The sequence below is a fragment of the Etheostoma cragini genome, chromosome 3 (assembly GCF_013103735.1).
Source record: "Etheostoma cragini isolate CJK2018 chromosome 3, CSU_Ecrag_1.0, whole genome shotgun sequence".
In the NCBI taxonomy this organism is placed as follows: Eukaryota; Metazoa; Chordata; class Actinopteri; order Perciformes; family Percidae; genus Etheostoma; species Etheostoma cragini.
In genome coordinates this window covers 2,549,570-2,563,289 of record NC_048409.1, presented here as the reverse complement: position 1 = coordinate 2,563,289, position 13,720 = coordinate 2,549,570, and the positions used below count along the sequence as shown (strand labels likewise).

The window sequence follows — 13,720 nt, the reverse complement described above, 5'->3', positions numbered from 1 at the left end:
TTTGGAAAATGGCTGCAATGAAACAAAGAGTGAAAAATTTAAAGGGGTCTGAATACTTTCCGTACCCACTGTAAATTGCTAAATATTCGGACAGGAATGCTTGCCACCCATTTGAAATGACACATTTCCCATCTCTATTGTTGTCTGTTGTGAAGTCGAAGGTCAGAACCTGGCGACCGACAATGTGTCGGTGATCGAGGGGGAAACGGCCACCATCAGCTGCAGAGTGAAGAACAACGACGACTCCGTCATCCAGCTGCTCAATCCCAACAGACAGACCATCTACTTCAAAGACGTTAGACGTAAGTGCTAGTGCCTCGGACATGATGGGAAATATTGTGAAGTGAGCATGACATGTGCGAGCACATCGGGGTTCCTTACAAAGAAACACTTCCACATTGGCACTCCCAACCACAGCACCAAGCGCAGATTTGGACATTGTACATTTCAGTTCCATAATATCCAGTTTCATTTAAGATACTAGTATATGAAATGTGAATGAATGAGATTTTAAAATGATGGTGAAAGATTGAGTTATTACCCACACTGATCTGAGTCCATTTCATTTACTTACTGCAGGTATGTATAAAATCAAGGTTCATTGCCAATTCCTTTCCAATGAAAGTAGCTAGCATTAGCTCCAAAAGTAACCAGAAGTCATAGAGTCATTTGCATTTTGGTGACTAGAGCCCGACCGACGTATCGGCGGCCCGATATTAGGCTTTTCCCAATATATCTGTATCAGCCGATTTCTTTATTTTAAATATTGATTTATCAGAATCATTTATAACAAAAAATACATGATTCTGATGAATCAGTATTTAAAAAATAAAAACAGATTGTCAACCATGTTATGAGCGTTTGCATTGCATAGTCTGTCCACCAGAGGACGTTCTACAACGTCCCTTTTAGGAATTGCGTTGTATAGTCTGTCCACCAGAGGACGCTCTAGAACGTCCCTGTTAGTGATGGTGTTCCAGAGTCCGTCCACCAGAGGACGCTCTACAACGTCCCTGTTAGTAATGGCGTTGCATAGTCTGTCCACTAGAGGACGATCTATAACGTCCCTGTTAGTAATGGCGTTGCATAGTCTGTCCACCAGAGAACGCTCTACAACGTCCCAGATGGCAACCAATTATTTTTTTGTAAATGTGTCTCTGTTCAAGGGACTTTAAGTTTCATATTTTAAGTTTGTATTTTTATACATTTTATTCATCAGAACTTCAATATACTTTGATGTCCCTCTGTTCTGTTGTGACAATAAAACAAATTGTTATGATATTATTTTAGTGAGAACTCATGAATAACTAATGTTAGGAAAATCTGTTTAGGTTTTGTAACGCATTTCTGGATTAAAAAAATATATAAATATATCGGCTAATACATCGGCATATCGGGATTTTAAATAATCACATATTCGTATTCGCTGTTGGCAGAAGAGCCGTGACTGACTGTTTTGAGCAGCATACATGGAAATGAGTTACAACATATTTCTCGCCTTTTCCCTGATGGTTTGAATAAGTCGCTAAATTTGTCGCCAGAACGGCTCAGCCACCTCCATGTTTGCTTGTCACATCGGAGGCGAAAGACTGTCAAACTCTGGTGAGAGCCGTGTGAAGGCAATCCCAGCCCAGTACAGTACAGCAGCTTTAAGGTCAAATCCAAAGCTGTTTTACTTGCAAGTTTCACAATAAATGAAATATGGAACAATGGCCTGACTGTATTTGCTCTTCAAAATCCAATTTGTGGTTGAAGAGCATATTCCTCGTGTCCACATCTAGCCAGCATTTGAGTCTTTGTGCTAATTGCACTATATTTGTGAGATTGTGTTGCACACTAAAAGCCACTACAACAGTTTTTTTCCAAACAAGGTGTGTATTTTTGTGTCAGTTTAACATTTTAAGGGCATCCTGTACTAAAAGGAGTCTCTCAGCTTTTGACATTTGTAGTGAAGGAATCAGATATCACTACAAGATCAGCTCTAGGTTTAGGTTAAACCTGATTCCATCTGTCCTTGACTTTTGGGCTCTTTGACACAAGTCATTAAGCTAAGAATGCGGCAAGATTAAAATGATAATACACAGAGCTACCATAATGGGAATACTTCTGTGTCCTTGTCACTGTTCGATTTTACGATAATCTCTTAGATTAGGATATTGAACATTATGATTATGCATGAGCATATGGGCTACTCCTACTTCTGCAGAGTTTTGTCTCTGCTTTTTTACTTGTTTGTATCTGGGATCCGAGCCAAGATTCAAGGTGAACGAGAAACACCCTTCATTTCAGTCTATATTGCATCCCAGCTGTTATTCACAAGTCTAGGTAGTGAGACGCCTGTTCCATTTTCTCCCTTGTGAAGAGCATCAGGGGACTTTGAATACACATCTTCGTCATATTTGTACAAATCTATCTGAGAATATGGCAGAGAAAAATGGATTCATATGAAGCATAGGTCATGACATCTTATAAATGTTTATTTTGACGCCCTGGAGTAGATAGAGACCAGGATCATGTCAATCTAGAAAAAGCAACGATAAATATTTAGCTTGTATCCTAACAATCAATATTAGCTGTACTGTTAAAGAAATCTTTCCACAAGGTTAAGGACAATCGTTTCCTCTTTCAGTCTTTGCTAAGCTGTTCAAAGTGGGCCTGTAAACATGTCATTTTCTCTGCCTTAGCCAATGCAGTTCCATTAACAATTACAAAACACAACAGGTTGTGTTTATCTGCAATTAGATCTGGATATATGTCTGATTTCTGACAGGCAGCTTGAGTGTAATCTGACCGCTGCTGCATGTTAAGTGTTCCTCGTAAATAGATCTAGTGAACCCCATGGCAGCACTACTGCAGACTCTGTTCCTTAAAAGACTGCTGGTTCTGTGGGGACCCCCCTCAGACAGTGGCATTGTTACCTGTCAACAGGGCCGCTCGACACAGTGGCAGATCTTTGTCTACAGGTAACTAAACAGCAGCAACACAGAGACCCGCCCAGCAGCTACAAAGAACAGCAGCTACAAGCAGGCAGCAGCCACAGAAGCAGATGCACAAATACCATGCAGAAATGATGACAGCTTTTGAGTACCAGTGAAGGACAAATAAACAAATTTAGATTGCAGCAAATAAAGATGAATTATGTCATAGGTAGAGCGGCTGAGCGAGTGTTGTTGGGATGAGGTATTTATGCTGCTAGATATATGCGAACTGACATGCAATTTGGCAGAGTTGTCATCTGAAATGGGAAAAATAAGCTTTTATCAGCAAAGGTGGACCTCTATGGATGGGGATGCAAGATCACACCATTATTTATTCACTGCATCTTTTCCCAGGAGTTCCCTTACTTTGTGTTTCAAAGCTTTAATGTTTAACCCTCCTGTTGTCCTTGGGTCAAATTTGACCCCTTTTTTTTAAAGTTTCTCTATTTAAGATATGGCTTTCTTTTTACCAAATTGCCACAAAAAGGATGGTTTCAATATAAAGCTCTTTGCAAATACAATTAATGACTTTCATGGAATTTTGGGTGAAAATTGGAATGGTTTAAAATCAGTATCCTGACCAAACTCATCCACTCAATACACGTTCGTCTGATCAAACTATTAGTCCAAATAATTAAAAATGTCTACTTTTTTAACTCAAATATTTGGTGTAATTCTATATAAATTAGGTTTATTGGGCATGAATTCCAAAAAGAACTGTAAAACTACTGGTAGTAAGTTGGTGTTGGTGAAAACTAAAAACCAAAAACGCTGGAAAATGTATGTAGAGTTAAAGTATTAATCTTTTTGACCCAGGAAGACAACACAAGGGTTAAATGTTGTAAAAAACTTTCCTTTTGGATCACATACTGTGGGTTTAAAAAAGTTCCTGAAAACCAGGTTTCAAATGTCCAGTATTTCTCTAAAACTTTCATAGTCATGACTACAATAGCAGCATCAAAGTAAAGAAAAAAAAAGATTGCCAGTGGAGATTCAATATAAGCAAACAACCCCACAAGAGTATCACTTTTGTTTCAAATGTTCCTAAAAACACTGCAATTGGTGTTTTTTCTTGCGCTTCCTCCTTCAAACCAGTACGAAAAGCCAAAACAAAAATGCATAAATCTCTCATGTGAAATTATGTGTTATGTCGCACCCAATCAATCATAGTGAGAAATAAGGTTTTCAGGGACTTTAGTTTATTGTAAAAACTTCCTTCATGAATAAAGTAAATAGCTGCTCCATGAAGAACAGCTGTGTAGTTTGAATTCATGCCAGTGTTGTTGGTTCCAATGGATTTCCATAATGACAGAGAAAACAGAGAAACACGATTCACTTGGACTCGTGTTTCTGGCTTCTGGCAAACGTAGGTCCAATATTTCACTCGCTGTTTGCTCTGTCTTTGGTCTCCACCAACTCCTTAGGGAAATAAATCTTAAATTTAACAGTGGATGCTAACTTATGCAACTAGATGCTATGAGAGCTGAGAACCAAAACAGGAAAGCTGAAAGCCCCAAAAAAACTAAGCAATTAGCTGAAAGTACCTACTGATCTCAGGAAATGGCGTATGTATGACCAGTCAATTTGTACGGCAGTATTGGCGTGTTATCAAGACACATACACACTTGTTACCGTGTATGTCAACACTGTTTGGCCTCCATTGGCTTACATTACCTTGCAATTGCGTGTGAATTTAAGCTATAGTGAGTAATATGAAGGGGCAAGGTTGGTCAGGGTGGTAGATAGAGGAAAACACAGTTATGTGCACACCCGCTGTTTACAGTGAGACATTAGAGCCCAACCGATATATTGGCGGGCCGATATTATTGGCTGATATTAGGCATTTCCCAAACTATCAGTATCAGCATTTATAATGGCGGTTTTGTTAGTCTTCTATGAACGAGATCTGAATATCTTTGGGTTTGGGACTGTCGGTCAAACCAAACAAGCAAGTCGAATAGGCCAGCATTGGTGTTGGGAAGTTGAGTTGTCTGACATTTCATTGGCTGAATGATTAATCAGGAATCAGCCGATTAATCTCTAATAAAAATAACTAGCTGGCGCCCTAATGTGTAGTTATATTTTAATAAAAATATGCCTAAACAATGCTACACTACTGCCTAATGCATCCTAGATGCCGTGCCTCTCCTATGCTCTTATGTAAGCAGTCAGCTAGTTATGCTAGCTTGTATAAACTACACTGAGCGTCTCCGAAGTGAAGGGCTTCCCTCCTCGGCAGGTGCTCTGGCTCTCAAAAGTGCATCAGTGTCATTGTTTCCCTTTGAGAAGAGACTTCCAAAGAGCTCTCAAATTATAGCAGGCGATGAGGTTTCATGTTGACACTGCCCTGAGACCTTGGGTAATGATTACGATGCTAAGTGCAAAGCCTGAAGGGAATAACAAACTCCCCATGTTTTAAACAGGGGCTGAATAGTGTTTGTTAGCTCGACAGATGCAGAGAGGACTTGATAAAGAAGGCAGGTCAAAACATCAAAAGGTCTCCCAATCAAATCAACTGAAGCTGTTTATGCAAAAGAGTACTTGGGGATGAGAGCTGACCCAAATGAAAAGCTGAGTAAAAACTGAGAGACGGCTAACCTAGTTTGACGACATTAAAAGCAAATCCAGCCTATCTATACTGGCATAAGTATACAGTTTCCCGGGTACTTTTGATTTAGAGTTCCAGGCATCCAACCCTCTCCACCTCCGCACTGTGATTTAATTCATTTTGTATGTTTGAATGCCTCTCCCTTTTTTATTTTTTATTTTTAGAAAATGTGAGTTTGATGCATCCATCCATGACCAGCAGCAGCCCCTTTTAAGAGTTCCAAGCTTGTTAGGAGCCCTCATGAACACTCTTCACACTTTCCTGTCTTTGCAAGTGCTCCGTGGAGTGTAAAGCTACTTTATAAATCAACTTGTATGAATCACTTTGAAACTCGCTTTTCTTTTACTCAATTAAGGAGAAAGAGCACAAAAGGGGCATTACTTTCTACCACCCTACTCCGCCTCCCCTAATCTGTTTCATTTTCTCCTTGTGTCTCCTTTGTCTTCCTCCGTCCCCTGTCTCATTCTCACTCACCCCCCAACCCTCTTCCTTTCTCACCCCATATCTCGCGTTTGTGTCCCTGTACTATGTATCCTCACTGTCTCTGTCTCACATGTATCCCCACAGCTCTGAAGGACAGCCGGTTCCAGCTGGTGAATTTCTCTGACAACGAACTGCGGGTGTCTCTGTCCAATGTGTCACTCTCCGATGAGGGACGCTATGTGTGCCAGCTCTACACAGATCCTCCTCAGGAAGCCTACGCAGACATCACTGTCCTGGGTAGGTGTGAGGCTGCATGTGTGAACTTCCCACTCACTAATCACACCCCTTCTCACACATATTTTTATTGTATTCCGTTCTGTTATAGATAGTGACTTCGAAATAATAGAAATCTTTGATCCCGTTTTCTTTAGTAACTGAAACAAAATGTCAGCCAATTAGGCTCTCGCAGTGCTCAACAGCATAACAAAAAGGAGCAGATGCTGGAACTGATGGCTCAGACCATGGTGGTTTTGGCAGCTGTGTTGACTCTGTGAGTCCCGGTGAATGTTGACTTGGATGCTCCAAATGATTCCCTATTGAGAGTCAGCTGTGCCACACTTTGATGCTTTGGAGTGAAATTACTCTAGTTAAGCTTTATTATACATGCAGACATCCTGGGGGATTGAAAGGAATTAAAAGCACTTTCAAAGTAATTACTCTAGTTGTACAATTGAAGCCTAGCTGCAGTATTTTCTGAACCAAGGGTTGCATTGAAGAGTCCTTGAAATGAACACCCCGCTGACTTTTTGCTTTCAAGTAACGAGTTCAGCAAGTTTGTTGCGATGACACGCTAGGGACAACTGGGTCTTATTCTATCTTGTATTCATTTTTCACCCATACAATCATAGGATGTAATCACGTATACTGACATAACTTTGACATAGAATGTCGGGTAACACTTTATGATAAGGGTACGAAACATATGCTTAAGTAATGCATAGCTGATGCGTGACTCATGATGAATTAATTAATGTTTCATGAATTCCTTTAGCTCATAAGAAAGTGACTATAACGTCATGTGATTAGAGTTCTGTCGGTCCACAACTTTGATCAGAATGTAAAATAGTTCACTAACTGTTTGGTGGATTTCCATTAACTTGCACATACATTCATGGTTCTCGGATTAGAAAATCATACAGACTTTGCTTATCATCTGACTTTTCCTCTTGCACCACCATCTGATTGACATTTGTCTTTTTTTAGTGAAATGTCTTGATGACCATATAGCATCAATTGCCATGAAATTTGGTGCAGATATTCACGCCCTCCCCCCTCAGGATATATTGTAATCACTTTGGTGGTCCCTTGACTTCATCTAGAGTCATCAGGTCAACATTTTTGCTCAAATACTTCACTACATGAACAAATACCTACAAAACTAATAACATCAACCTTAGCTGTACTTGAAACTAAGATGGTGACCATAGTATCTGTTCTACCAGCTTACAAAGTAACTTTAATCTTCAATCCAACTAAATGTTGAGTTAGTAAATTAAATGCACAGTCACTTTTTTACACTTTGAATTGTGTATGAACTTGTTCCATAGAAAACGATGTCTCAGACCCCTTCTGTTCAGTCCCTCTGAAAGCAGGACAGTACTCATAGAAACATAAGAGTTCTTTTTCATCAAACTAGTAGTCAGACACATTGTTGCGAGAGCCAGAGTTCAGCGCCCCCCCCCCCCACACACACACACACACACACACACACGTGCTATTGATTTTCCATCTGAATTGTACATTCCCTAAAAGTTGAGTATAAACAGGTATTTGATCATGTCTTAATGGAAATTCACCCATTACTTCAACATGTTTTTGCACCCTCAATAATAAGTGTTACCCCATTTGCGTGTGTATAAAGGCTGGTATGCTGGCGTGTTTCTAACTGTTGCCGTGGGTCAGTCCCGCCAGGCAACCCAATCATCGAGAGCCGCGAGGATGTGGTCAGCGAGGGGAACGAGACGGAGCTCACCTGCACAGCCATGGGCAGCAAGCCAGCTGCCTCCATCAGATGGATGAAAGGGGAGGAAGAACTGACAGGTCAGTAGAATAACAGCCTCCCCGAGTTTGCTTCACATGCTCCAGACCTGTCCACTTCCCTGCATATCTCGGTCTCTCAAGGCCATTCCATCGTGATCAAAATGTAGCTCTCCTCTAAATCATTAATGTGTGTTATACTGGTTATGTTACTGGCATGTATAGGAAGAACCACAGAAAATAATCATGCTTTTTTCCCTCTCACTCTTTTTTCCACCCCATGCGTAAAATCCCCATTCCATGTGTTTTGCTGCTTGCTCTGCTACAGTATGAAATCATCAAAACCAGGCATTCGCAAATGCAAGAGCAGCAATCCAAGCTCGTGTTATGTTTCATTATACATTTGACAAACCCTTTGCCTTAGAGGCACTCTTTTTTATTTCAGAAATGCTTCGTTTGGATTTAAACTGCTTGAATATTTTCTGTGAACATTTAGTTACACCTTGACTGCTGAGTGAATTCTACTTTTCCTTAAGACAACCCTACATCTCCTCTACTTACTTTGAACCATCAGGACCTGGTGAAGATGGTGATGAACTCAAATCTGCACATTTCCCTTTCATTTCAGTGCCTTTCTGCAGAGAGTCGTGGTTTATAATCTGGGGTGGTGAAAACTCCTCATTACCTCTCAGTTATGATTAAGGGTCATCAATTATTCATTACATACTTAGTGTACAGCAAAGGGGGATATTCATTTTAGTCATATTGTATTTATACAGGGTCAATATATCTGGGCCTGTTGTCAAATTATATATGTATTAGAATGGAGAGGAGTTATTTGGCTTGTTGAGAGATGAAATATTTAGACAAGAGCGAATCTGAAGCTAAATGCCATCTGTGCCTCCAGTGTTCCCTACAGGAGTCGAAGTCAATTTCTGTTTATGAGTTGTCAAGTGGTTGTGTAAGGGGGGGGGAGACACAACAGGATGGGTAGATCAGCGAATTGCCACCGACATGCTGAGCGGGGCTAATCCATAGTGGCAGTGGATACATAAAGAGAGCCAGAGAGTCACGCCACCCTGTACCCCAGGAAACACAAATCACGGCTCATTATGGACGCGCTAAACAATTCATTAGCTCGAGATTAAAAGGCACACATCACACTGGCTTTAAAGAATCTCTGTGATTGGGTTTTTCTTACGTCCGTGTGCAGGCAAGACAGCCATAATGGCAAGAAAGAAATCTCCTGGCTGATTTGAACACACTTTCAATTTGTCCGAATTGGTTTTGCGACCATTTATCATGCTGGCAGGTAGGGGACTGATGGGCTCCGGCCTGAGAGAGACTCGACACACAAGGTGGTAAAATGCTTGTTAGCATAAATGACAGCTGCGATATTATTTAAATGTAGCGAAGCCCAGTGCTCGGCTGCAACTGCTGCTGGAGCACAGGAGATTTGATAAAATGGGGATGTGATCCTGGGAAAAGTGCAAGCGGAACATTTCATCAGAATTATGCCATTTCATATTCAGCTTTGAATGATTTTGGATTATGATATCCATCTTTCTTCAGTAAAAAATTTTTGGGGGGGAATCTCTTAGCAAATCAAATAAAAACTGTATTCCATTTTTGCTCTGATTGTTACTCTTTTGAATATTAGAAGAGCTTGAGCATCGTGTTATTCTTGACCTTGGGGATATGTGCAAATACATTTTCCATACGCAAGGCTCATTAACTCATTTTTTCTAAGCTTCTGTCAGAATCCTGCACCTTCTTCAGTGAATCCAGCTTCCACACATCTGACTTTTGGTAAATTATCTGTCAGTTTTTTTTTTTTTTAGTAACATTATCTAATAAGGCACCTTTCATAAATGGGTCATAAAGATGTCATTTATGGTTTTATCATTAGTTAATAAATCCTTTAATAAGGCTTTACACGAAAGGAAAGCTTTGCGGTTGCCAGGTTGTGGAATATCTTCCTCCAGCATGACACAAATGCTCTTTAATTCTTCAAAATGTTTCATGACCTGGCAACCCCAAAATGGTTCTTTTGAATTAATGGTTTATAATTGATGTGCAAATGATTACAATAATAATATTATCTTAGACTATTAATAAAGCAATTAATTAAAGTGTGTAAACCCTCTGCAAACGTAGACATTTGTACCGAATAATTAAAGTACTTTGTAAGTATTTTGTCACAATTAAACTGACCTTTAAATGTGTCATTATTGTATTTAGTCACAACACATAAAAAGGTTTATGACTAACAGTTCTCTTATTATTTCAGAAAAAGGCGCTGGCTGATTAGGGCTGCAACTGACAATTATTTTAATAATTGGTTCAACTGTCGATTATTTGTTTTGATTCATCAAGGAATCAGATCAAATAAAGCATACATTTTCCACCTTTTGTTCCAAAACAAAACTCACTGACTGAATTCACACTGCAAACAATCTTCAACAGGTTGCTCCTTGAACATCTCTGAGCTGTTACAGTAATAATTAAAAAAGAAAGAAATGGACTAACACAAAAAACATACATGTATGCTTTACAATTGCCAAATATATAGGCTTTTGTTGAATAAAGAGCACGAAAAGATGTATAAAGGGACAGCTGTCAGAACAATGAATTTATAAAAAATAAAGAAAATGCAAATCTGAAAACTTAACAGGATTTGTTTGAACGACAGAACCAGTTTTGACCCAACATCTGCTCAACAGAATGACTGTTAGATATGTCATACTGATCAGCAAAAATATGTTTGGATTTTGCAAGGCGTGAACATTATACGGGAATCTTATGTACAGATTCATACGCCGATTAACCGAGTCAAATAATGCCATTTTAAATGCTATAACCAATCCTGCACTCGGTGATATAGATCAATAGTCTAAAACTCTGGAATCACTGAAACACGCACCTGTACCTATTTTAATTACTGGGCATTGCTATTTGTAGGTTTGTATGCACGTGTGTCTCTTTTGTGATATTTTTGGGAGTCAGTTTGTCTATATGTGTTTGTGTTTGGTTTGTACCCCTCTTGTAATGTGTTGTGTGTACCTTTTCTGGACCTTGAGTCTTAATTACAAAAATTAAAGAAATTCATTGATAAATTACAGCACCCGGTCCCATCCTGGGGGTCGGGTGATCCTGATCCTCTCCACCTACAGTAGTTTTTGGAGCTCTTATGGTTTAGGAGCAGTGCCTACTTTATAAAGAAAGGGAAAACCCTGTTAAAAAAAAATTCAGTAACTGTATACAGCATATTGAAAAATATACAATAAATCACTGTAAATTGAATGTCAATACCCATAATGCAATGTTTGTTAAAGTAATGAACCGGGGGAAAAAATGATGGTATCTTACAGGGCAATTACAGCAAAGTCTTACAGTGTGGTTACAATTTAATTGATTTATTAATTTCAATATGTAATTCAGTTAAATGTAACTAGTTCCTCCCCAACATCAGTTGTCTTAATGTTTAAGCCAGTTTCAAACAGCTTGATCAGTGGCTGCTTTTCAGTGTGTTGGCAGACAGAAGACCGGGGTTAGAAACTGACTGAAAGAAAATGTCACCCTGAGAAGAGGCTACGCTTGATTGCGCCGAGATTGATCAGTGGTTGATGCTCACAAGAGCGTTTGATTTGACATCTCTGCTGCAACAATTACATCTCCTCTGCATTCAGATTCGAGTCCTTCCACGACCTGATCCACCGTTGTTTTTCTCATCAGGGCTTGGATGACACTGATAATTGACAAGTGTTGGCTGGTCTGTACAATTATAATGGCTCCATCTGTATTAGTCTGATCTTCAAACGTGACTCAGGACTTTCAGAAGTATTTTTTAAAACGTTTGTCATTTTCAAATTGTTTTGTAAGAAGAATCATGACCAAAAATAATTGACACAGGGAGACAAATCAAGGACTTCTTTTTTTTTTGTTGACAGTCCTGAGATGAGTGCAAGCAAAGCTATTTTCCTGATCTTGAAATGTGCTCTGCCTGTCCCTTCGGTATTTTTGCATGGCACAGAAGTCAAATGAAAGGCACAGCTTGACTGTACTGCCCTGTCATGCAGACAAGGTAATACAAGACAGGACGTTGGTAAAGAAATGTCTCTATGAGATTGCATGCAAGCAGCTCTGTTTTCTTGCAGAAAATTAGCAGTGTTGGTAGTGTTGTCCATTGAGGGGACTGCAGCTATGACGTCGCATGAAACATAACCGCACAAACAGAAATTAAACTTTGAATGTCACACATGTACCTCTTCGGCCCTAGTCCTGCATTGCCAGACCTCCCCCTACAGTTCTGCGGAGGAGGGTCTGGCTGGTCCACACAGCATTCCCGGGATTGGAGAAAAACGTTCTCTGGTTTATTGGCATTTCTTTAAACCAATCACAATCGTCTTGGGCGGTGCTTAGCGCCGGACACAAAGGCGGTTCGACTCCAACCTGCATCCCACCCCCCTCCCCTTTCACATCTTCAGCCGTCCTATCTAACAAAGGCCTGAAATGCCCCAACAGAACAGATTTGAAAGATCTAGTTAGCGGTCTCGATTTAACCCTTGTCTTGTCCTCCCGGGTCCAGAACGGACAGTAATTTGACATTTTCGTCATATTTTTCAGACTTTTTTTTAAAGTTTTCACTAACACCACATAACTACCACTTGTTCTACACTACTTCTTAGAAAAAAATGGTAAATAACCCTCATTTTTATAGAACCTAATACCTAATATTTCAGTTAAACAAGCAGAAATTATGAATTTTTGACTAATAGTTAACATCAGAGGACCGTACAGATGAGTTAAGCCAGGAGTGAAAGTGATCATTTGTATTTGCAAAGAGCGTTGTAAGGAATCCAATCCTTTTTTTGTGGTCATTTGGTTAAAAAGAAAGCCATATTTCAGATATCGACGTAGATTTATTTTTTAAAAGGGTCATCTGGGGTCAAATTTGACCCGAGGACAACAGGTCAAGAGTTAAGAATGCCAACGCAAAAAAAGCAGAAGGCCACTGACATCCAGATGAAGATGAGGGACATCCGGCAAGACCTAAACAATCCCAAAAACGAAACGTTGTCGGTATAGACCATTTCTGCCCTGGTGATTTAATGGACAGATCTATGAAACTGAGTTTCCCTACAAAGAATCAGGCATCACTTTAAATCTTGTGTTGTGGCAGACGTGCTGATAAGTGTCTTAGAAATAAGTCATTCAGCTTGAAAAAGCATGCAATTTAACAAAACATCCGATTAGTCAACTAAGAAGCAATTTGCCTTATTGTGATTATATATAGCCATATTGGAAAATATCCATGTAAGTGTTGTGATAATTATTTTGTCCAACCCTACCACGTCTGCTCTACAGTATGCCATCCTTTCCTAAGCCAATTTTGTAACGCAGCACTGTGATTGGTTTGAGACAATTATTGTGACTGAGAGGATAATGACTTACCACGCCCCTCCAATTCACACTCCACTTCACCCAACTCTTTGGCGCAGGTGCACGTGGAAACGCCCTCACTGACCTTCCAAATGTGACCTGGTGCGGCGCTTCAGTCCTTGTGATTGCACAACGACAATAGAGCCCTTAATGAGAAATCGGTGTCGTTATTTGGCGAGGAACAAGACGGCATTGTTCTTTGAGCGTTACCGCTGATCACCGCACTCCACTT

General features: G+C 39.9%; 1 protein-coding gene across 2 annotated transcripts in view; it reads left to right on the top strand.

Moving 5' to 3' along the window:
• The window catches only part of cadm1b (cell adhesion molecule 1b), a 156,939-nt gene that overhangs the window by 113,465 nt on the left and 29,754 nt on the right, over positions 1-13,720 (top strand). For both annotated transcript variants that reach the window (XM_034866967.1, XM_034866966.1), the window contains exons 3-5: positions 156-302; positions 6,154-6,306; positions 7,972-8,109. In XM_034866967.1, coding sequence (XP_034722858.1) covers positions 156-302; positions 6,154-6,306; positions 7,972-8,109 — 438 coding nt within the window. The remainder of the gene's footprint in view (positions 1-155; positions 303-6,153; positions 6,307-7,971; positions 8,110-13,720) is intronic.